Consider the following 23797-nt stretch of genomic DNA (forward strand, 5'->3'; position numbering starts at 1 on the left):
GGTCCTTATGATGAAGGCTGGGTTGGGAGATATATGGGGGTCCCTATGATGAAGGCTGGGCTGGGAGATATATGGGGGTCCCTATGATGAAGGCTGGGTTGGGAGATATATGGGGGTCCCTATGATGAAGGCTGAGTTGGGAGATATATTGGGGTCCTTATGATGAAGACTGAGTTGGGAGATATATGGGGGTCCCTATGATGGAGGCTCGGCTGGGAGATATATGGGGGTCCCTATGATGAAGACTGGGCTGGGAGATATATTGGGGTCCCTATGATGAAGACTGGGTTGGAAGATATATGGGGGTCCCTATGATGAAGGCTGGGCTGGGAGATATATTGGGGTCCCTATGATGAAGGCTGAGTTGGGAGATATATGGGGGTCCCTATGATGAAGACTGAGTTGGGAGATATATGGGGGTCCCTATGATGAAGACTGGACTGGGAGATATATTGGGGTCCCTATGATGAAGACTGGGCTGGGAGATATATTGGGGTCCCTATGATGAAGACTGAGTTGGGAGATATATTGGGGTCCATATGATGAAGGCTGGGTTGGGAGATATATGGGGGTCCCTATGATGAAGGCTGAGTTGGGAGATATATGGGGGTCCCTATGATGAAGACTGAGTTGGGAGATATATTGGGGTCCTTATGATGAAGGCTGAGTTGGGAGATATATGGGGGTCCCTATGATGAAGACTGGGCTGGGAGATATATGGGGGTCCCTATGATGAAGGTTGGGCTGGGAGATATATTGGGGTCCCTATGATGAAGGCTGGACTGGGAGATATATGGGGGTCCCTATGATGAAGGCTGAGTTGGGAGATATATGGGGGTCCCTATGATGAAGACTGAGTTGGGAGATATATTGGGGTCCTTATGATGAAGGCTGAGTTGGGAGATATATGGGGGTCCCTCTGATGGAGGCTGGGCTGGGAGATATATGGGGGTCCCTATGATGAAGACTGGGCTGGGAGATATATGGGGGTCCCTATGATGAAGGCTGAGTTGGGAGATATATGGGGGTCCTTATGATGAAGGCTGGGTTGCGAGATATATTGGGGTCCCTATGATGAAGGCTGGGTTGGGAGATATATTGGGGTCCCTATGATGAAGACTGGACCGGGAGATATATTGGGGTCCTTATGATGAAGGCTGGGTTGGGAGATATATGGGGGTCCCTATGATGAAGGCTGGGCTGGGAGATATATGGGGGTCCCTATGATGAAGGCTGGGTTGGGAGATATATGGGGGTCCCTATGATGAAGGCTGAGTTGGGAGATATATTGGGGTCCTTATGATGAAGACTGAGTTGGGAGATATATGGGGGTCCCTATGATGGAGGCTCGGCTGGGAGATATATTGGGGTCCCTATGATGAAGACTGGACCGGGAGATATATGGGGGTCCCTATGATGAAGGCTGGGTTGGGAGATATATGGGGGTCCCTATGATGAAGACTGGACCGGGAGATATATTGGGGTCCTTATGATGGAGGCTGGGTTGGGAGATATATGGGGGTCCCTATGATGAAGACTGAGTTGGGAGATATATTGGGGTCCCTATGATGAAGACTGGGCTGGGAGATATATGGGAGTCCCTATGATGAAGACTGGGCTGGGAGATATATGGGGGTCCCTATGATGAAGACTGAGTTGGGAGATATATTGGGGTCCTTATGATGAAGGCTGGGTTGGGAGATATATTGGGGTCCCTATGATGAAGGCTGGGCTGGGAGATATATGGGGGTCCCTATGAGGAAGGCTGGGTTGGAAGATATATGGGGGTCCCTATGATGAAGACTGGGTTGGAAGATATATGGGGGTCCCTATGATGAAGGCTGGGCTGGGAGATATATGGGGGTCCCTATGATGAAGGCTGGGCTGGGAGATATATGGTGTATATGTATAAGAGGAAGGGTATCATCACTTTCAGATCTGTCAAGGCTTTGTGGAACATCGTTATAATCCATCATAACAACACACATCACCCCCTCTAGATCACGCTTTCCCCTTTCAGTTCTTCAGTAACTCGAGTTATTGGATTGTTCTATCGTCCTGTGGCAAAGTGAGAATGTTTAGAATTGGCCAATCAGGAAAGAGAAAAATCAGTCATATAATAAAATGCCATTAAAGCAGTATTATAATAGCAGTATACCCTTATTATAATGCCAGTATAACCTTGTTATAATGCCAGTATAACCTTATTATAATGCCAGTATAACTTTGTTATAATGTCAGTATAACCTTGTTATAATGCCAGTATAACCTTGTTATAATGTCAGTATAACCTTGTTGTAATGCCAGTATAACCTTGTTATAATTCCAGTATAACAGTGTTATAATGCCAGTATAACCTTATTATAATGCCAGTATAACCTTGTTATAATGCCAGTATAACCTTGTTATAATGCCAGTATAACCTTGTTATAATGCCAGTATAACCTTGTTATAATGCCAGTATAACAGTGTTATAATGTCAGTATAACCTTGTTATAATGCCAGTATAACCTTATTATAATGCCAGTATAACTTTGTTATAATGTCAGTATAACCTTGTTATAATGCCAGTATAACCTTGTTATAATGTCAGTATAACCTTGTTGTAATGCCAGTATAACCTTGTTATAATTCCAGTATAACAGTGTTATAATGCCAGTATAACCTTATTATAATGCCAGTATAACCTTGTTATAATGCCAGTATAACCTTGTTATAATGCCAGTATAACCTTGTTATAATTCCAGTATAACAGTGTTATAATGTCAGTATAACCTTGTTATAATGTCAGTATAACCTTGTTATAATGCCAGTATAACCTTGTTATAATTCCAGTATAACAGTGTTATAATGTCAGTATAACCTTGTTATAATGCCAGTATAACCTTATTATAATGCCAGTATAACCTTGTTATAATGCCAGTATAACCTTGTTATAATGCCAGTATAACCTTGTTATAATTCCAGTATAACAGTGTCATAATGTCAGTATAACCTTGTTATAATGTCAGTATAACCTTGTTATAATGCCAGTATAACCTTGTTATAATGCCAGTATACCCTTGTTATAATGCCAGTATAACCTTGTTATAATGCCAGTATAACCTTGTTATAATGTCAGTATAACCTTATTATAATGCCAGTATAACCTTATTATAATGCCAGTATAACCTTATTATAATGCCAGTATAACCTTGTTATAATGTCAGTATAACCATGTTATAATGCCAGTATAACCTTATTATAATGCCAGTATAACCTTGTTATAATGCCAGTATAACCTTGTTATAATGCCACCATTTACAGAGTTATATCTTAGGAAGAGTAACAAATGAGTAAAAGTGGACAGGTGGTAAGTGAGAGGTAAAAGAAAAAACTATATAGAAACATTGATATACAATTATGGTCTTTTGTGGAGGTGAATATGGATATTTATCAACCCAAAGATAGTGATTGTGTGGTCATTATTATACAGTTATCAAATGGGTATGAGGGCAATAGTAATTTTGTCAGCCCCGAAGCAACAACTGTTGCACGAGGGCTTTAGCCCGAGGGCAATGGTTGTTGATAAGGGGCTGACAAAATTACTATTGCCCGAATTACCCCATTTGATAACTGTTTTATTATACCTTTACGTTTTTTTCTCTATATATTATAGATGTTTGTGCTGGTATGAGAATCTGCTATATAGTCCTCCATTAACTTGACAGAAGTTTGTATGACCCCCCTTTTAGTGTTTTGGCTATCGCTGTCCGTTGATAATGACTCGATCTCTACGTCTGTGGCGTTTTGAAAACGCGTGTGTTGATCCATGTTTGATCGTTTCGCGAGAGAAAACAAAATGTCAGGCTACCGTCTGCAACAACAAACAATCTGTGTCAATTAAGCGCTTGCATGTCGTTGTGTCTTTCAAACGTTCTGACGACGTTACAGCAGGGGTGTGACAGTTCGCCGTGTGACAGTTTGCCGTGTGACAGTTTGCCGTGTGACAGTTTTTTCGAACTGTCACACGGTGTGATGGTCCTGGAAACACATGCGCAATCCTCTCGAGGCTGATAGTCAAATTATCACATCACTTTTATATAGAGAAAAAAACGTAAAGGTATAATAACACAAAATGTTGTCCTGTTTCATGTCTTATCCAAATATTAATACAAATTACCACGGCACTACATAAGATATACTGTATGTCCATATACATGTATTGCGTACTATGTTGATGAGTAGGTGTTGAGGAAGATTTTGCTTACAAAGTTATGTTTATGTATGCACATTTAATGAGGAGTGTATGCATAACTTTGTAAGGAAATGTACATGTATGTGGTGATTTATGTGGTAACATTCCATCGGCTAATGTGGGACTGGCAAAAGTTGGTAGAGCATGGCCCAGACATCACATACATAATGTTATTTTTGTCCTCCGGTAAAGTCCTGTCAAGATACCTGATATTTGGAGCATATTTGAAAGTCCACACATATCTGTCACAATTACATGTTTCACATTTATCTTTTCAGTTTTTAAAAATGTGAAATACAATATCTACCAATGTCTGTGTCCATTTAGGCATTTTATGTCCTTGTGTCACATTCTAGATCATATGGCTGGAGTTAAACAATGGTTTGCTTTATCAAACATTTACTTTTTGTCATTAAATTAACCTGGAATTGTTACAAAGATCATCAGGCACAATGTGAAGGTCACTGTTAAACAAAAGGTTAGGAAGGTTTTTTTTATTGAAAATATTCCTAAGAATTTCATAGAATTATATAACAAACTTGGGTGTTTGCAGCTGTGCGTATGCCTATAGACTAAAGGATTATCGCTAGGTAAAAAGACATCTTCCTTCTTGAGAGGGATGGGTTGTGAAGGGGGAGGAGGGGAAGGAGGGGGGAGGGAAGGGGACTGATGGAGACAGAATATGTCCATAAGTAATATTTTATGAAACAAAAATTTTGTTTTGTTCTTTGATAAATCATTTGTCATATTAAGGTATGCTTCTTTTGTCTTTTCTTTTTAGATTCATTTTTATTAGGATATTTATAGATTTATCTTTGTAATTTGTTGTTAATGAGATTTGATTTGTGAAATAAATTATTGAGGAATATTTTTGATCTGATCACATGTAGAATGTATCTGTTCAGTGTAGGTATCTGAAACATTCTTGTGGTTTATGTACTGATGTATTCATTCATTTCTCTAGTTCATGTGAATAATGATGTCCTCCAGCCAGAAATGGTAGATGTATTGTGTATGTCTTGTCGCCCTCAAACTGACAATAAATCACTGCTAACAGAATCGACCCATCCTCTATCATCATTCAATTATCAGTACTGGATAGGGCAAACATACAGCTGTTGTCACTATAAGGTAGAAATGATGGCAATAGTTCACTAGTATTATAGATCATAATGGAAAATTTAAAGACAGAAGAATAACCAACAGTTTTGTCTAGTATTAAAAAAGTGTTAATAACGTATTGCTTATCCTTATGACCTTGACCTAATGTGTGTTTTTATTGGTATAAAGGTACAGGAGATATTGATTTTGACCTATCAGTGTTTGTATTACAGGGTATAGCATATTTACTGTATGACTTTCCTTTAGAGGGTATAGCTGACATGACATGACCTTGACCTATCAGTGGTCATATTTATATATTTACAGGAAATATGTGATGTGACCTTAGCCTACCACTGGTTATACATATCTAGATATATTTACAGGGTATTGGAGATATGACCTTGACCTAACAGTGTTTGTATTTATCTATTTACAGGGTATAGGAGATATGACCTTGACCTACCAGTGTTTGTACTTATCTATTTATAGGGTATATGAGATATGACCTTGACCTACCAGTGTTTGTATTTATCTTTTTACAGGGTATAGGAGATATGACCTTGACCTACCAGTGTTTGTATTTATCTATTTACAGGGTATAGGAGATATGACCTTGACCTACAAGTGTTTGTATTTATCTATTTACAGGTTATAGGAGATATGACCTTGACCTACAAGTGTTTGTATTTATCTATTTACAGGGTACATGAGATATGACCTTGACCTACCAGTGTTTGTATTGATCTATTTACAGAGTATAGGAGATATGACCTTGACCTACCAGTGTTTGTATTTATCTATTCATAGGGTATATGAAATATGACCTTGACCTACCAGTGTTTGTATTTATCTATTTACAGAGTATAGGAGATATGACCTTGACCTACCAGTGTCCGTATTTATCTATTTACAGGTTATAGGAGATATGACCTTGACCTACCAGTGTTTGTATTTATCTATTTACAGAGTATAGGATATATAACCTTGACCTACCAGTGTTTGTATTTATCTATTTACAGGGTATAGGAGATATGACCTTGGCGTACCAGTGTTTTAGATTAACCTTAGCCAATAACAATGACCATGCAGAAGCTTATAATAACCTTGGAGTACTGGAGCTTCGTAAAGGGCACCTTGATTTGGTAAGTTTCTTCAGTAATGTTATCTTAATGTAAAATATAAAGATGTTACATAACCTTGTTCATGCATTCTCAACACTCAATCACTGGAACAGATTGCCACAATAGCAATTGTACTTATTTACATGGGAATTCATCTTCTGTATCGCTAGGGAGGTTATCAAGATGAGATGGTCATCCTCTGGATATAAGGTCTAGTCTGGAAGATATTTGGGATTCTATATTTAAGGCAGAGTTATTAACCTACAGTCTACAGACATAGCTTGAAGCCCTCATGATCAACATTTATCTAGAAATCTGTTAAAACAGACATTTTGTGCAGGAACCAAACTTGTCTTCTGATTAAGGATGTATCACCGTGTTCAATGTGATGAGAAGTTTGGTTGTGGTAATTGTCTTATCTAATATGTCTAATATTTGAAACAATATAAATTATTTTGCCTTGTGCTGCTCTTAGACAACAGTTCCCGACCACAGAAAATATTCTCAAGTGTTAGTTTTGTTTACATTCGTAATATACAAGAACACTATCCTAATTCATCCCTTGTATTTGATTGGGTATTACTCTGGCTGTATTTGAGATAAACAACTTTCAACTTCTCCAAACTCTGTTTTTTCTCTTACACATTCTGTCTGCCTGTTTAAAACAGTATAAGCTATACTTAGAATGTAGCATGGGGATGTAAAACACAGTTAGGTTTCTATGTAGACCTGTGTATGTAATACAGGGAAGGAGGGGAGAACCTCATTTTTACCTGTTTGACAGCAGAACTTCAAATATAGCCATCTGTTGGGAACCGTCTGTGGGGATACACCACATGGACAGCAGGGCTGATAGACTGATTCTGCAGTCTTCGTGTCAGTGAACTTTATAGAATCCAAATTAATTGTTTGTGCTTTTTTTCAAGACAATTGCATTTATAGCTCCCTAAACTGGATCACCTGTGTACATGCATCCTGATGCATATTTCTAAAATGTCTTCAATGTTTTGGAGAAGAAATCTGTGAAATCCCTTGATCCCTCAATTATGTTCTGCTGCATTACCCTGAGACTAATTATCCTCAGTGGAGATATTTAGTTTGATCATAGAATATGTATAGAAAGTATTCCATTACCTATATATAGACAATGATGTTCTTCATTCAAATAGGGCATGGTATATATCAACACAGTTTATTAAATCAGATATTTTTTGAATGATTATCGTTTTAATATATCTTTTTACATCTTTTGGCATGTGTTGGGTCCATGGTCTGTGTAGGCTGCCTCCCCTGGTGGGAGAGTGTGTGCCCCAGTGTGTGATGTCTGTTATACCAATATGTCACAGACTAGGATGTGACATTACCCAGTCCCAGACTGGTGATAACCTTCACCCCTGATACTTGAGTCTGACAAATTGAGGTGTGGCTGTGGTAACTTACCTCCCGTGGTTTGTGATGTAGTGAGATAATACCCCTCCCCTACTCCCACATTCCCTCCCCCTCCTTATGTCTCCTTCATAGCTATAAACACAGAGGCAGTATTGATATCACCCTTATCATAATTCCAACAGACCACAGAAATGTCAAAATATGCTAATCAAAAACAATTCAGGTTTGTTAGTGTAGATAATATCTAAACAAAATTGCTTGGTTTACAATTATGGGCATGATTTTGATGTGAGAGACCAATATACATTTTATAAATGTCAAACCCAGACCATTATGTTGGACACACAATTTATTAAAGTGTTGTTTATGCTAATTAGTAAATTTAGGTCAAATAAGGTTGTTGCTGGAGACACACTGTCACCATTAGTATTGTAGAAGTATGTATAAATGTCATAAATATCAAGTCATGTTGAGGATGTACTTATGATTTAAATTTAAACGTAAATAAGATTACCACAATGCTTAGTATTCTTATATATCTGGGTGCTTGTAAATACTTAACTGATATTTCACAGGTTGAAAAAACACTGGACATTGTTTGCTGTGTTAACATGTGTACATAAGCTAGTGTTTACCTCCTTCCTGTGACCCTTGACCTCTGACCTCACTGATGAGTAAGAGCTATGACAATGTTACCTTTGTTGTCCTGTTGTTGGAGTGACTGGCACTCTGGTTTAACTATGACATCATCACTTGGGTCACTTCAGTGTCTCCATCTTTTCATATGGTATAAGGATCTGTTTCATAGTGGAACGATCCTGATCCTGACCAATCATCACTGTCCTTACTGATAGTATTAGGGACTGACCAATCATCACTGTCCTTACTGATAGTATTAGGGAGTTACCAATCATCACTGTCCTTACTGATAGTATTAGGGACTTCAGCTTCAGTACACTTTTCCATGACCTGTGTCTCTACCTTTCTACTGTATGTCTCTACCTTTCTACAGTATGTCTCTACCTTTCTACAGTATGTCTACCTTTCTACTGTATGTCTCTACCTTTCTACTGTATGTCTACCTTTCTACAGTATGTCTACCTTTCTACAGTATGTCTACCTTTCTACAGTATGTCACTACCTTTCTACAGTATGTCTCTACCTTTCTACAGTATGTCTACCTTTCTACAGTATGTCTCTACCTTTCTACAGTATGTCTCTACCTTTCTACAGTATGTCTACCTTTCTACAGTATGTCTCTACCTTTCTACAATATGTCTCTACCTTTCTACAGTATGTCTCTACCTTTCTACAGTATGTCTCTACCTTTCTACAGTATGTCTACCTTTCTACAGTATGTCTCTACCTTTCTACAGTATGTCTCTATCTTTTCTACAGTATGTCTCTACCTTTCTACAGTATGTCTCTACCTTTCTACAGTATGTCTCTACCTTTCTACAGTATGTCTACCTTTCTACAGTATGTCTCTACCTTTCTACAGTATGTCTCTACCTTTCTACAGTATGTCTCTACCTTTCTACAGTATGTCTCTACCTTTCTACAGTATGTCTCTATCTTTCTACAGTATGTCTTTACCTTTCTACTGTATGTCTCTACCTTTCTACAGTATGTCTACCTTTCTACAGTATGTCTCTACCTTTCTACAGTATGTTTACCTTTCTACTGTATGTCTACCTTTCTACAGTATGTCTCTACCTTTCTAAAGTATGTCTACCTTTCTACTGTATGTCTCTACCTTTCTACAGTATGTCTCTACCTTTCTACAGTATGTCTACCTTTCTACTGTATGTCTACCTTTCTACAGTATGTCTACCTTTCTACTGTATATGTCTCTACCTTTCTACAGTTATCTCTATCTTTCTACAGTATGTCTCTACCTTTCTACAGTATGTCTCTACCTTTCTACAGTATGTCTACCTTTCTACAGTATGTCTACCTTTCTACAGTATGTCTACCTTTCTACAGTATATCTATCTTTCTACAGTATGTCTCTACCTTTCTACAGTATGTCTCTACCTTTCTACAGTATGTCTCTACCTTTCTACAGTATGTCTACCTTTCTACAGTATGTCTACCTTTCTACAGTATGTCTCTACCTTTCTACAGTATGTCTACCTTTCTACAGTATGTCTCTACCTTTCTACAGTATGTCTACCTTTCTACAGTATGTCTCTACCTTTCTACAGTATGTCTCTACCTTTCTACAGTATGTCTACCTTTCTACAGTATGTCTACCTTTCTACAGTATGTGTCTACCTTTCTACTGTATGTGTCTACCTTTCTACAGTATGTCTCTACCTTTCTACAGTATGTGTCTACCTTTCTACAGTATGTGTCTACCTTTCTACAGTATGTCTCTACCTTTCTACTTTATGTCTCTACCTTTCTACAGTATGTCTACCTTTCTACAGTATGTCTCTACCTTTCTACAGTATGTCTACCTTTCTACAGTATGTCTCTACCTTTCTACTTTATGTCTCTACCTTTCTACTGTATGTCTCTACCTTTCTACAGTATGTCTCTACCTTTCTACAGTATGTCTCTACCTTTCTACAGTATGTCTCTATCTTTCTACAGTATGTCTCTATCTTTCTACAGTATGTCTTTACCTTTCTACAGTATGTCTACCTTTCTACAGTATGTCTACCTTTCTACACTATGTCTCTACCTTTCTACTGTATGTCTCTACCTTTCTACTGTATGTCTCTACCTTTCTACAGTATGTCTACCTTTCTACAGTATATCTACCTTTCTACAGTATTTCTCTACCTTTCTACTTTATGTCTCTACCTTTCTACAGTATGTCTACCTTTCTACAGTATGTCTCTACCTTTCTACTGTATGTCTCTACCTTTCTACAGTATGTCTCTACCTTTCTACAGTATGTCTCTACCTTTCTACTGTATGTCTCTACCTTTCTACAGTATGTCTCTACCTTTCTACTTTATGTCTCTACCTTTCTACAGTATGTCTCTACCTTTCTACAGTATGTCTCTACCTTTCTACAGTATGTCTCTACCTTTCTACAGTATGTCTACCTTTCTACTGTATGTCTCTACCTTTCTACAGTATGTCTACCTTTCTACAGTATGTCTCTACCTTTCTACAGTATGTCTCTATCTTTCTACAGTATGTCTCTACCTTTCTACAGTATGTCTCTACCTTTCTACAGTATGTCTCTACCTTTCTACAGTATGTCTCTACCTTTCTACAGTATGTCTCTACCTTTCTACAGTATGTCTACCTTTCTACTAGTATGTCTCTACCTTTCTACAGTATGTCTCTACCTTTCTACAGTATGTCTCTACCTTTCTACAGTATGTCTCTACCTTTCTACAGTATGTCTCTACCTTTCTACAGTATGTCTTCCTTTCTACAGTATGTCTCTACCTTTCTACTGTATGTCTCTACCTTTCTACTGTATGTCTCTACCTTTCTACTGTATGTCTACCTTTCTACTGTATGTCTCTACCTTTCTACTGTATGTCTCTACCTTTCTACAGTATGTCCACCTTTCTACAGTATGTCTCTACCTTTCTAAAGTATGTCTACGTTTCTACTGTATGTCTCTACCTTTCTACAGTATGTCTCTACCTTTCTACAGTATGTCTACCTTTCTACAGTATGTCTACCTTTCTACAGTATGTCTACCTTTCTACAGTATGTCTCTACCTTTCTACAGTATGTCTCTATCTTTCTACAGTATGTCTCTACCTTTCTACAGTATGTCTCTACCTTTCTACAGTATGTCTCTACCTTTCTACAGTATGTCTACCTTTCTACAGTATGTCTCTACCTTTCTACAGTATGTCTCTACCTTTCTACAGTATGTCTCTACCTTTCTACAGTATGTCTCTACCTTTCTACAGTATGTCTCTACCTTTCTACAGTATGTCTCTACCTTTCTACAGTATGTCTCTACCTTTCTACAGTATGTCTACCTTTCTACAGTATGTCTACCTTTCTACAGTATGTCTCTACCTTTCTACTGTATGTCTCTACCTTTCTACAGTATGTCTCTACCTTTCTACAGTATGTCTCTACCTTTCTACAGTATGTCTCTACCTTTCTACAGTATGTCTACCTTTCTACAGTATGTCTCTACCTTTCTACAGTATGTCTACCTTTCTACAGTATGTCTACCTTTCTACAGTATGTCTACCTTTCTACAGTATGTCTCTACCTTTCTACAGTATGTCTCTACCTTTCTACTGTATGTCTCTACCTTTCTACAGTATGTCTCTACCTTTCTACAGTATGTCTCTACCTTTCTACTGTATGTCTCTACCTTTCTACAGTATGTCTACCTTTCTACAGTATGTCTCTACCTTTCTACAGTATGTCTCTACCTTTCTACTGTATGTCTCTACCTTTCTACAGTATGTCTACCTTTCTACAGTATGTCTCTACCTTTCTACAGTATGTCTCTACCTTTCTACAGTATGTCTCTACCTTTCTACAGTATGTCTACCTTTCTACAGTATGTCTACCTTTCTACAGTATGTCTCTACCTTTCTACAGTATGTCTCTACCTTTCTACTGTATGTCTCTACCTTTCTACAGTATGTCTACCTTTCTACAGTATGTCTACCTTTCTACAGTATGTCTCTACCTTTCTACTGTATGTCTACCTTTCTACTGTATGTCTACCTTTCTACTGTATGTCTACCTTTCTACTGTATGTCTACCTTTCTACAGTACGTCTACCTTTCTACAGTATGTCTCTACCTTTCTACAGTATGTCTCTACCTTTCTACACTATGTCTCTACCTTTCTACTGTATGTCTCTACCTTTCTACTGTATGTCTCTACCTTTCTACAGTATTTCTCTACCTTTCTACTGTATGTCTCTACCTTTCTACAGTATTTCTCTACCTTTCTACAGTATGTCTCTACCTTTCTACTTTATGTCTCTACCTTTCTACAGTATGTCTCTACCTTTCTACAGTATGTCTCTACCTTTCTACAGTATGTCTCTACCTTTCTACAGTATGTCTCTACCTTTCTACTGTATGTCTCTACCTTTCTACAGTATGTCTACCTTTCTACAGTATGTCTCTACCTTTCTACAGTATGTCTCTACCTTTCTACAGTATGTCTCTACCTTTCTACAGTATGTCTCTACCTTTCTACAGTATGTCTACCTTTCTACTGTATGTCTCTACCTTTCTACTGTATGTCTACCTTTCTACAGTATGTCTCTACCTTTCTACAGTATGTCTCTATCTTTCTACAGTATGTCTCTACCTTTCTACAGTATGTCTCTACCTTTCTACAGTATGTCTCTACCTTTCTACAGTATGTCTCTACCTTTCTACAGTATGTCTCTACCTTTCTACAGTATGTCTCTACCTTTCTACAGTATGTCTCTACCTTTCTACAGTATGTCTCTACCTTTCTACAGTATGTCTCTACCTTTCTACAGTATGTCTCTACCTTTCTACAGTATGTCTACCTTTCTACAGTATGTCTCTACCTTTCTACAGTATGTCTACCTTTCTACAGTATGTCTACCTTTCTACACTGTGTCTCTACCTTTCTACTTTATGTCTCTACCTTTCTACAGTATGTCTCTACCTTTCTACTGTATGTCTACCTTTCTACAGTATGTCTCTACCTTTCTACTGTATGTCTACCTTTCTACAGTATGTCTCTACCTTTCTACAGTATGTCTACCTTTCTACAGTATGTCTACCTTTCTACAGTATGTCTACCTTTCTACAGTATGTCTCTACCTTTCTACAGTATGTCTACCTTTCTACTGTATGTCTCTACCTTTCTACAGTATGTCTCTACCTTTCTACAGTATGTCTTTACCTTTCTACAGTATGTCTCTACCTTTCTACAGTATGTCTCTACCTTTCTACAGTGTGTCTCTACCTTTCTACACTGTGTCTCTACCTTTCTACAGTATGTCTCTACCTTTCTACAGTATGTCTTTAGCTTTCTACAGTATGTCTACCTTTCTACAGTATGTCTCTACCTTTCTACAGTATGTCTACCTTTCTACAGTATGTCTCTACCTTTCTACAGTATGTCTCTACCTTTCTACAGTATGTCTCTACCTTTCTACTGTATGTCTCTACCTTTCTACTGTATGTCTCTACCTTTCTACAGTATGTCTACCTTTCTACAGTATGTCTACCTTTCTACAGTATGTCTACCTTTCTACAGTATGTCTCTACCTTTCTACAGTATGTCTCTACCTTTCTACAGTATGTCTCTACCTTTCTACTGTATGTCTCTACCTTTCTACAGTATGTCTCTACCTTTCTACAGTATGTCTACCTTTCTACAGTATGTCTACCTTTCTACAGTATGTCGCTACCTTTCTACAGTATGTCTCTACCTTTCTACTGTATGTCTCTACCTTTCTACAGTATGTCTCTACCTTTCTACAGTATGTCTCTACCTTTCTACAGTATGTCTCTACCTTTCTACAGTATGTCTCTACCTTTCTACAGTATGTCTACCTTTCTACAGTATGTCTCTACCTTTCTACTGTATGTCTACCTTTCTACAGTATGTCTCTACCTTTCTACAGTATGTCTACCTTTCTACAGTATGTCTACCTTTCTACAGTATATCTACCTTTCTACAGTATGTCTCTACCTTTCTACAGTATGTCTACCTTTCTACAGTATGTCTCTACCTTTCTACAGTATGTCTACCTTTCTACTGTATGTCTCTACCTTTCTACAGTATGTCTCTACCTTTCTACAGTATGTCTCTACCTTTCTACAGTATGTCTCTACCTTTCTACAGTATGTCTCTACCTTTCTACAGTATGTCTCTACCTTTCTGCTGTATGTCTCTACCTTTCTACAGTATGTCTCTACCTTTCTACAGTATGTCTCTACCTTTCTACAGTATGTCTACCTTTCTACAGTATGTCTACCTTTCTACAGTATGTCTCTACCTTTCTACAGTATGTCTCTACCTTTCTACAGTATGTCTCTACCTTTCTACAGTATGTCTCTACCTTTCTACAGTATGTCTCTACCTTTCTACAGTATGTCTACCTTTCTACAGTATGTCTCTACCTTTCTACAGTATGTCTACCTTTCTACAGTATGTCTCTACCTTTCTACAGTATGTCTCTACCTTTCTACAGTATGTCTCTACCTTTCTACAGTATGTCTCTACCTTTCTACAGTATGTCTCTACCTTTCTACAGTATGTCTACCTTTCTACCTTCTACAGTATGTCTCTACCTTTCTACAGTATGTCTCTACCTTTCTACAGTATGTCTCTACCTTTCTACAGTATGTCTCTACCTTTCTACAGTATGTCTCTACCTTTCTACAGTATGTCTCTACCTTTCTACAGTATGTCTCTACCTTCTACAGTATGTCTACCTTTCTACAGTATGTCTACCTTTCTACAGTATGTCTCTACCTTTCTACAGTATGTCTCTACCTTTCTACAGTATGTCTACCTTTCTACAGTATGTCTCTACCTTTCTACAGTATGTCTACCTTTCTACAGTATGTCTCTACCTTTCTACAGTATGTCTACCTTTCTACAGTATGTCTCTACCTTTCTACAGTATGTCTCTACCTTTCTACAGTATGTCTCTACCTTTCTACAGTATGTCTCTACCTTTCTACAGTATGTCTCTACCTTTCTACAGTATGTCTACCTTTCTACAGTATGTCTACCTTTCTACAGTATTTCTCTACCTTTCTACAGTATGTCTACCTTTCTACAGTATGTCTACCTTTCTACAGTATTTCTCTACCTTTCTACAGTATGTCTCTACCTTTCTACAGTATGTCTACCTTTCTACAGTATGTCTCTACCTTTCTACAGTATGTCTACCTTTCTACAGTATGTCTCTACCTTCTACAGTATGTCTCTACCTTTCTACAGTATGTCTACCTTTCTACAGTATGTCTCTACCTTTCTACAGTATGTCTCTACCTTTCTACTGTATGTCTACCTTTCTACAGTATGTCTACCTTTCTACAGTATGTCTCTACCTTTCTACAGTATGTCTCTACCTTTCTACAGTATGTCTACCTTTCTACAGTATGTCTCTACCTTTCTACAGTATGTCTCTACCTTTCTACAGTATGTCTCTACCTTTCTACAGTATGTCTCTACCTTTCTACAGTATGTCTTTACCTTTCTACAGTATGTCTCTACCTTTCTACAGTATGTCTCTACCTTTCTACAGTATGTCTCTACCTTTCTACAGTATGTCTCTACCTTTCTACAGTATGTCTCTACCTTTCTACAGTATGTCTACCTTTCTACAGTATGTCTCTACCTTTCTACAGTATGTCTACCTTTCTACAGTATGTCTACCTTTCTACTGTATGTCTCTACCTTTCTACAGTATGTCTCTACCTTTCTACAGTATGTCTACCTTTCTACAGTATGTCTACCTTTCTACAGTATGTCTCTACCTTTCTACAGTATGTCTACCTTTCTACAGTATGTCTACCTTTCTACAGTATGTCTCTACCTTTCTACAGTATGTCTACCTTTCTACAGTATGTCTCTACCTTTCTACAGTATGTCTACCTTTCTACAGTATGTCTACCTTTCTACAGTATGTCTCTACCTTTCTACAGTATGTCTCTACCTTTCTACAGTATGTCTCTACCTTTCTACAGTATGTCTCTACCTTTCTACTGTATGTCTACCTTTCTACAGTATTTCTCTACCTTTCTACAGTATGTCTCTACCTTTCTACAGTATGTCTACCTTTCTACAGTATGTCTCTACCTTTCTACAGTATGTCTCTACCTTTCTACAGTATGTCTCTACCTTTCTACAGTATGTACTTACTTTCTACAGTATGTCTACCTTTCTACAGTATGTCTAACCTTTCACAGTATGTCTCTACCTTTCTACGGTATGTCTACCTTTCTAACTGTATTCTACCTTTCTACAGTATGTCTACCTTTCTACAGTATGTACTACTTCTACAGTATGTATACCTTTCTACAGTATGTCATATTTGTATCAGTATTCTATCTTTACAACAGTATTGTTCACCTTTAATAGATGTCATTTTACTATGTAAATGTCACAGATTGTTACACTTCTACAGATTGTACTACTTTTACAGTTATGTCATACTTTCTACAGTATTCTCTAATCTATTTTTCTACAAGTATGTCACTATCACTTCACAGTATGTTTACCTGTTTACAGTATCTTTAGTTGCTAACTGATATGTCTTACATAATTCTACTGTCCATGTAATCCTTTCTACATATGTCAGCTATTTTAACAGTTAGATTACCTTTCTACATATAGTCACAATGTTTTACGTATGTCTACCTTTCTACAGTATGTCACTACCTTTCTACAGTATGTCTACCGTTCTACAGTATGTCTCATTAATTTGTAATCTAGATTTGGAGTCAATTACAGAAAGATTGGCACATTTCCATGTATTCAATTTTTATTTGAAGATGTGTTTTTAAAACAGACTTCCTTTCAGCAGGGGTAGATATTAGTGAGCCACGTAATGTTTTATATAACAGTTATGGTACGTTCCCTGTGAAGTTTACACAACAGCCTTATCCAAGATACAGCAGACTACATAAACTTCTTATCTCCCTATACTCACACATTTTTTATCCAGAAGCTTTGAATTCCAGATATTTGTAGAGACATATCACACTGAAAACTTCTGTGCAATGAAAGTTTGTTTAAATCTAAAGTAATACACCCCAGATATTTTCAGCATTTGAATAGAAGTAGGAATTAAGCATCAACAATGGGCCACAAGGATTTGTTTTTATACCCCGGCAACAAATTTTGGGTATACTGGAATTGGGTTGTCCGACTGTCTGTCTGTAGACACATCTTGTCCAGACAACTCCTCCTAAACTAGTTGGCTGATTCCAATGAAACTTCACACAAATCGAGAGGACCATGTGTAGATGTGTATGCAGCTGTTTGAATTTCAAATTTTGGTTGCCATGGTACTGGTCACTATTCATATGTTTTTCTTGTCCAGACAACTCCTTCTAAACTTGTGAACCAATTTTCACAAAAATTTACGGGAATGTTAGGGAACATGTGCAGTTACAGGAATGTTAGGGAACATGTGCAGTTACAGGAATGTTAGGGAACATGTGTAGTTACGGGAATGTTAGGGAACATGTGCAGTTACAGGAATGTTAGGGAACATGTGTAGTTACGGGAATGTTAGGGAACATGTGTAGTTACGGGAATGTTAGGGAACATGTGTAGTTACAGGAATGTTAGGGAATATGTGTAGTTACGGGAATGTTAGGGAACATGTGCAGTTACAGGAATGTTAGGGAACATGTGTAGTTACGGGAATGTTAGGGAACATGTGTAGTTACGGGAATGTTAGGGAACATGTGTAGTTACAGGAATGTTAGGGAATATGTGTAGTTACAGGAATGTTAGGGAACATGTGTAGTTACAGGAATGTTAGGGAACATGTGTAGTTACGGGAATGTTAGGGAATATGTGTAGTTACAGGAATGTTAGGGAACATGTGTAGTTACAGGAATGTTAGGGAATATGTGTAGTTACAGGAATGTTAGGGAACATGTGTAGTTACGGGAATGTCAGGGAACATGTGTAGTTACGGGAATGTCAGGGAACATGTGCAGTTACAGGAATGTTAGGGAACATGTGTAGTTACGGGAATGTTAGGGAACATGTGTAGTTACGGGAATGTTAGGGAACATGTGTAGTTACAGGAATGTTAGGGAACATGTGTAGTTACGGGAATGTTAGGGAACATGTGTAGTTACGGGAATGTCAGGGAACATGTGTAGTTACGGGAATGTTAGGGAACATGTGTAATTACGGGAATGTTAGGGAACATGTGTAGTTACGGGAATGTTAGGGAACATGTGTAGTTACGGGAATGTTAGGGAACATGTGTAGTTACGGGAATGTTAGGGAACATGTGTAGTTACGGGAATGTCAGGGAACATGTGTAGTTACAGGAATGTTAGGGAACATGTGCAGTTACAGGAATGTTAGGGAACATGTGTAGTTACAGGAATGTTAGGGAACATGTGCAGTTACAGGAATGTTAGGGAACATGTGCAGATATGCATGCAGCTGTTTAAATTCCAGATTTTTGTTGCAATGGTAACTGGTTACTATAAACAGGTTTTTATTGTTCAGACAACTCTTCCAAAACCTGTAGACTGATTTCAACAATGAATGCCATCTTGTACCCTACTCAGCACTGAAAGTCAATGAATGCCATCTTGTACCCTACTCAGCACTGAAAGTCAATGAATGCCATTTTGTACCCTACTCAGCACTGAAAGTCAGTGAATGCCATCTTGTACCCTGCTCAGCACTGAAAGTCAGTGAATGCCATCTTGTACCCTACACAGCACTGAAAGTCAGTGAATGCCATCTTGTACCATATTTAGCACTGAAGGTCAATGAATGCCATCTTGTACCCTTTGAATAATTTTTTTAACGAAAGCCATCTTATACCGTATGCTGAAGCATGAGACAGTGAATGTCATCTCTAAATTATGAGTCAAAGATAATAACACCATCTTGTATGCTTTCTGATCCATGAGTCAATGAATGTCATCTTATACTGTAATCTGAATCATGAATCAATGAATGGTATATTGTATCTTACCCTGAATCATGAGTCAATGATTGAATCATCTGTACTTAACCCCAAATAATGAGTCTTTGAATACTTTGTATTTTACTCAGAACTGTAACTCAATGAATTCTGTCTTAATTTTACATCTCAGTGGATATTGTTTTGTCCTCATACTCTAGAATTGTTATTCAGTAAATATCACTTATGATACCCTTGTTACTATAAATGGGTTTTTGAAGTCCATGCTGAACAGATTTCGTTAATTACCAGATAGTCCTGATCAGAAACAAAACACACTGACAGCCATCATCTCTTGTGAGAGTTCAGGTTTCACTGACCTTGGGTCAAAATTGAGGCCACTGTTACTATATATAGATATCCCATGTCATTGCTCTACCATCTCTATTTATTTCTCATAGTCCTTGAACTTCATAGACATACTTACTTACCACTGTCAATTTTTGTGCATATTTTGGTTTCAATTTCCTTCGGTCAAAATTGAGGTCTCTGCTAGCTGCCAGTCTTCTATTATAAATAGATGGTCGACATCTATCATTGTCCTAATCCTTTACACACTTCTGTACTCACTCTCACTATTATAAATAGATTTTCATTGACCTTGCTCTACCAAGTTCTTTAATTATTGTATATGTATATATAGTGTTATTAATTCAAACTCTTAATCACAATTATCAACATCTTTCATTGTGTTTTGGTCAATGTCGAATAGCGAGAGGCTATTGTTTGAGATAGCTTGTTGTACAAGTGTCACTCTGAGTCATTGAACCTCCACAATGATTAGTAACATCTGTAGCTTCAAGCAATAGCTTTGGTAATTTGAAAGTCAATGATTCACTGTTATATTATATAAATATTCTCCCACAATGCTTGTATTTCTGAACCTACAAAGTTCTGACCTGGATTGTATTGTTTATATTACTGAAATATATCTGATTTCATATGAACAAAGTACAGTTGTTTGATAGAATAATTATGACTCATTATGACTTTATTTACATATGTGCATTGTACTTCAAGGATGATATCTCTTAGGTTAGAGACCTTTACTAGAAGTCATACAAATTCTAACTACAAATTCTACCAACAAATTCTACCAACAAATTCTAACTACGAATTCTACCTACAAATTCTACCTACAAATTCTAACTACAAATTCTACCATTTCTACCTACAAATTCTAACTACAAATTCTACCATTTCTACCTACAAAATCTACCTACAATTTCTACCTACAAATTCTAACTACAAATTCTACCTACAAATTCTACCCACAAATTCTAACTACCATTTCTAACTACCAATTCTACCTACAAATTCTACCTGCAATTTCTACCTACAAATTCTAACTACAAATTCTACCTACAAATTCTACCTACAAATACAAATTCTAAATACCTGAAGAAATTATATAGTGGTGAGTTTGGTACAATAAAGTGAATGGTTGAAGCCAGTCACAAACACTGAAATAGGTGTTAAGACAAGCTTGATGAATAATGATTCGGAAGTGTCTTTACTGTTTCAGGGTGTCAGATTTTATAAAAGAAACCTGAGATTGGCTCAGGGGATAAAAGATGTTCAAACTGTGCTGTCAGAATTTGGTGTGTATGTATGTGTACTGACTTTATTAGTGGATAAAAAAGTTCCTGGTGTAGAATTTCTCATCACGGATAGTTATTCTAAATTGTGTGAAACGTTAAACCGGGGGACCTAAAATACTTGAGATATAAAAGAAATATAATATGTATTCATGCATATTATGCACATAAGCTATGTAGGCTGAAAGTGGTAGTTTCTAGGTAGGGTCAGTATACAGATAGCTATGTCAAACATGTATGACTGCTGTAACAAATATAGCTCAGAGGGAAAGGTGTGGGAATATTTGTATTATTTACATATTTAAAACAAACATTCTTTCTGTTGATATATGATGTCTACAGGTCATTCACATGCTGTAAGAAAAGTGATGATGCTGTTTGTAGATCTGTTATTGAATGTATTGTGTTTTAACACTTGATTCATTACTATCATTGCCTGAGGACTAGTGATTCTGGTACAGCCTGTCTCAGTGTATGTATAGACTCAGACTGACCAGTAATACAGCCTGTCTCAATGAATGTATAGCCTCAGACTGACCAGTAATACAGCCTGTCTCAATGAATGTATAGCCGCAGACTGACCAGTTAGACTCAGACTGACCAGTAATACAGCCTGTCTCAGTGTATGTATAGCCTCAGACTGACCAGTAATACAGCCTGTCTCAATGAATGTATAGCCTCAGACTGACCAGTAATACAGCCTGTCTCAATGAATGTATAGACTCAGACTGACCAGTTAGACTCAGACTGACCAGTAATACAGCCTGTCTCAATGAAGTATAGCCTCAGACTGACCAGTAATACAGCCTGTCTCAATGAATGTATAGCCTCAGACTGACCAGTAATACAGCCTGTCTCAATGAATGTATAGACTCAGACTGACCAGTTAGATTCAGACTGACCAGCAGTACAGTCTGTCTCATTGTATATATATAGACTCAGACTGACCAGTTAGACTAAGACTGACCAGTAATACAGCCTGTCTCAATGAATGTATAGCCTCAGACTGACCAATTAGACTCAGACTGACCAGTAAAACAGCCTGTTTCAGTGTATGTATAGACTCAGACTGACCAGTACATTTAGTACAGCCTATCTCAGTTTATGTATAGACTCAGACTGACCAGTACATTTAGTACAGCCTGTCTCAATGAATGTATAGACTCAGACTGACCAGTAATACAGCCTGTCTCAATGAATTTATAGACTCAGACTGACCGGTAATACTCGTACAGCCTGCCTCAGTGTATGTATAGACTCAGACTGACCAGTACATTTAGTACAGCCTGTCTCAGTTTATGTATAGATTCAGACTGACCAGTTAGACTCAGACTGACCAGTAATACAGCCTGTCTCAATGAATGTATAGACTCAGACTGACCAGTTAGACTCAGACTGACCAGTAAAACAGCCTGTCTCAGTGTATGTATAGACTCAGACTGACCAGTTAGATTGATTCAGACTGACCAGCTGTACAGTCTGTCTCAGTGTATATATAGACTCAGACTGACCAGTAATACAGCCTGTCTCAATGAATGTATAGACTCAGACTGACCAGTTAGACTCAGACTGACCAGTAAAACAGCCTGTCTCAGTGTATGTATAGACTCAGACTGACCAGTAATACAGCCTGCCTCAGTGTATGTATAGACTCAGACTGACCAGTTAGACTCAGACTGACCAGTAAGACTCAGACTGACCAGTAAGACTCAGACTGACCAGTAATACAGCCTGCCTCAGTGTATGTATAGACTCAGACTGACCAGTGAGACTCAGACTGACCAGTAAGACTCAGACTGACCAGTAATACAGCCTGTCTCAATGTATGTATAGACTCAGACTGACCAGTTAGATTGATTCAGACTGACCAGCTGTACAGTCTGTCTCAGTGTATATATAGACTCAGACTGACCAGTAATACAGCTTGTTTCAATGTATGTATAGACTCAGACTGACCAGTTAGACTCAGACTGACTAGTTAGATTCAGACTGACCAGTTAGATTCAGACTGACCAGTTAGATTCAGACTGACCAGCAGTACAGTCTGTCTCAGTGTATATTAGACTAAGACTGACCAGTAATACAGCCTGTCTCAGTGTATATTAGACTAAGACTGACCAGTAGACTAAGACTGACCAGTTAGACTCAGACTGACCAGCAATACAGCCTGTCTCAGTGTATATTAGACTAAGACTGACCAGTATTGCAGCCTGTCTCAGTGAATATTAGACTAAGACTGACCAGTAGACTAAGACTGACCAGTAATACAGCCTGTATCAGTTTATATTAGACTAAGACTGACCAGTAGACTAAGACTGACCAGTAATACAGCCTGTATCAGTTTATATTAGACTAAGACTGACCAGTAGACTAAGACTGACCAGTAATACAGCCTGTCTCAGTTTATAGCAGGGACCTGATACTGAACATATAGCATGCTTGGGTGAAGCTTGGGCTACTAAGTTTGATCACATTGATGACTTTTCAATATCCAAGTGGCAAAGTGACCCAATATTCTGCCTTCAACTTTCTGGGATGAAGGGCTACCAAGTTTGTTCATATGACCTAGATATTGGGCCAGTATTATGGTTGAATAAAGACCTACAAAATTAATTTAGAGGAATAAACCTATATAGGCAACTTTTATATTCGAATAAAATAGAAATCAACTTAGCACCAACCTAGATAAACTCCAAAGATACATAAGGAGCAGGTGAGTGATAAAGGC

General features: G+C 37.8%; 1 protein-coding gene across 1 annotated transcript in view; it reads left to right on the forward strand.

Moving 5' to 3' along the window:
* Nucleotides 1-23797, forward strand: part of LOC117324444 (tetratricopeptide repeat protein 8-like) — an 80315-nt gene that overhangs the window by 33263 nt on the left and 23255 nt on the right. The window contains exon 9 of the mRNA XM_033880297.1: nucleotides 6361-6483. Within this exon, the coding sequence (XP_033736188.1) occupies nucleotides 6361-6483 (123 nt within the window). The remainder of the gene's footprint in view (nucleotides 1-6360; nucleotides 6484-23797) is intronic.

Source organism: Pecten maximus, chromosome 3, assembly GCF_902652985.1.
Source record: "Pecten maximus chromosome 3, xPecMax1.1, whole genome shotgun sequence".
NCBI classification, from domain to species: domain Eukaryota; kingdom Metazoa; phylum Mollusca; class Bivalvia; order Pectinida; family Pectinidae; genus Pecten; species Pecten maximus.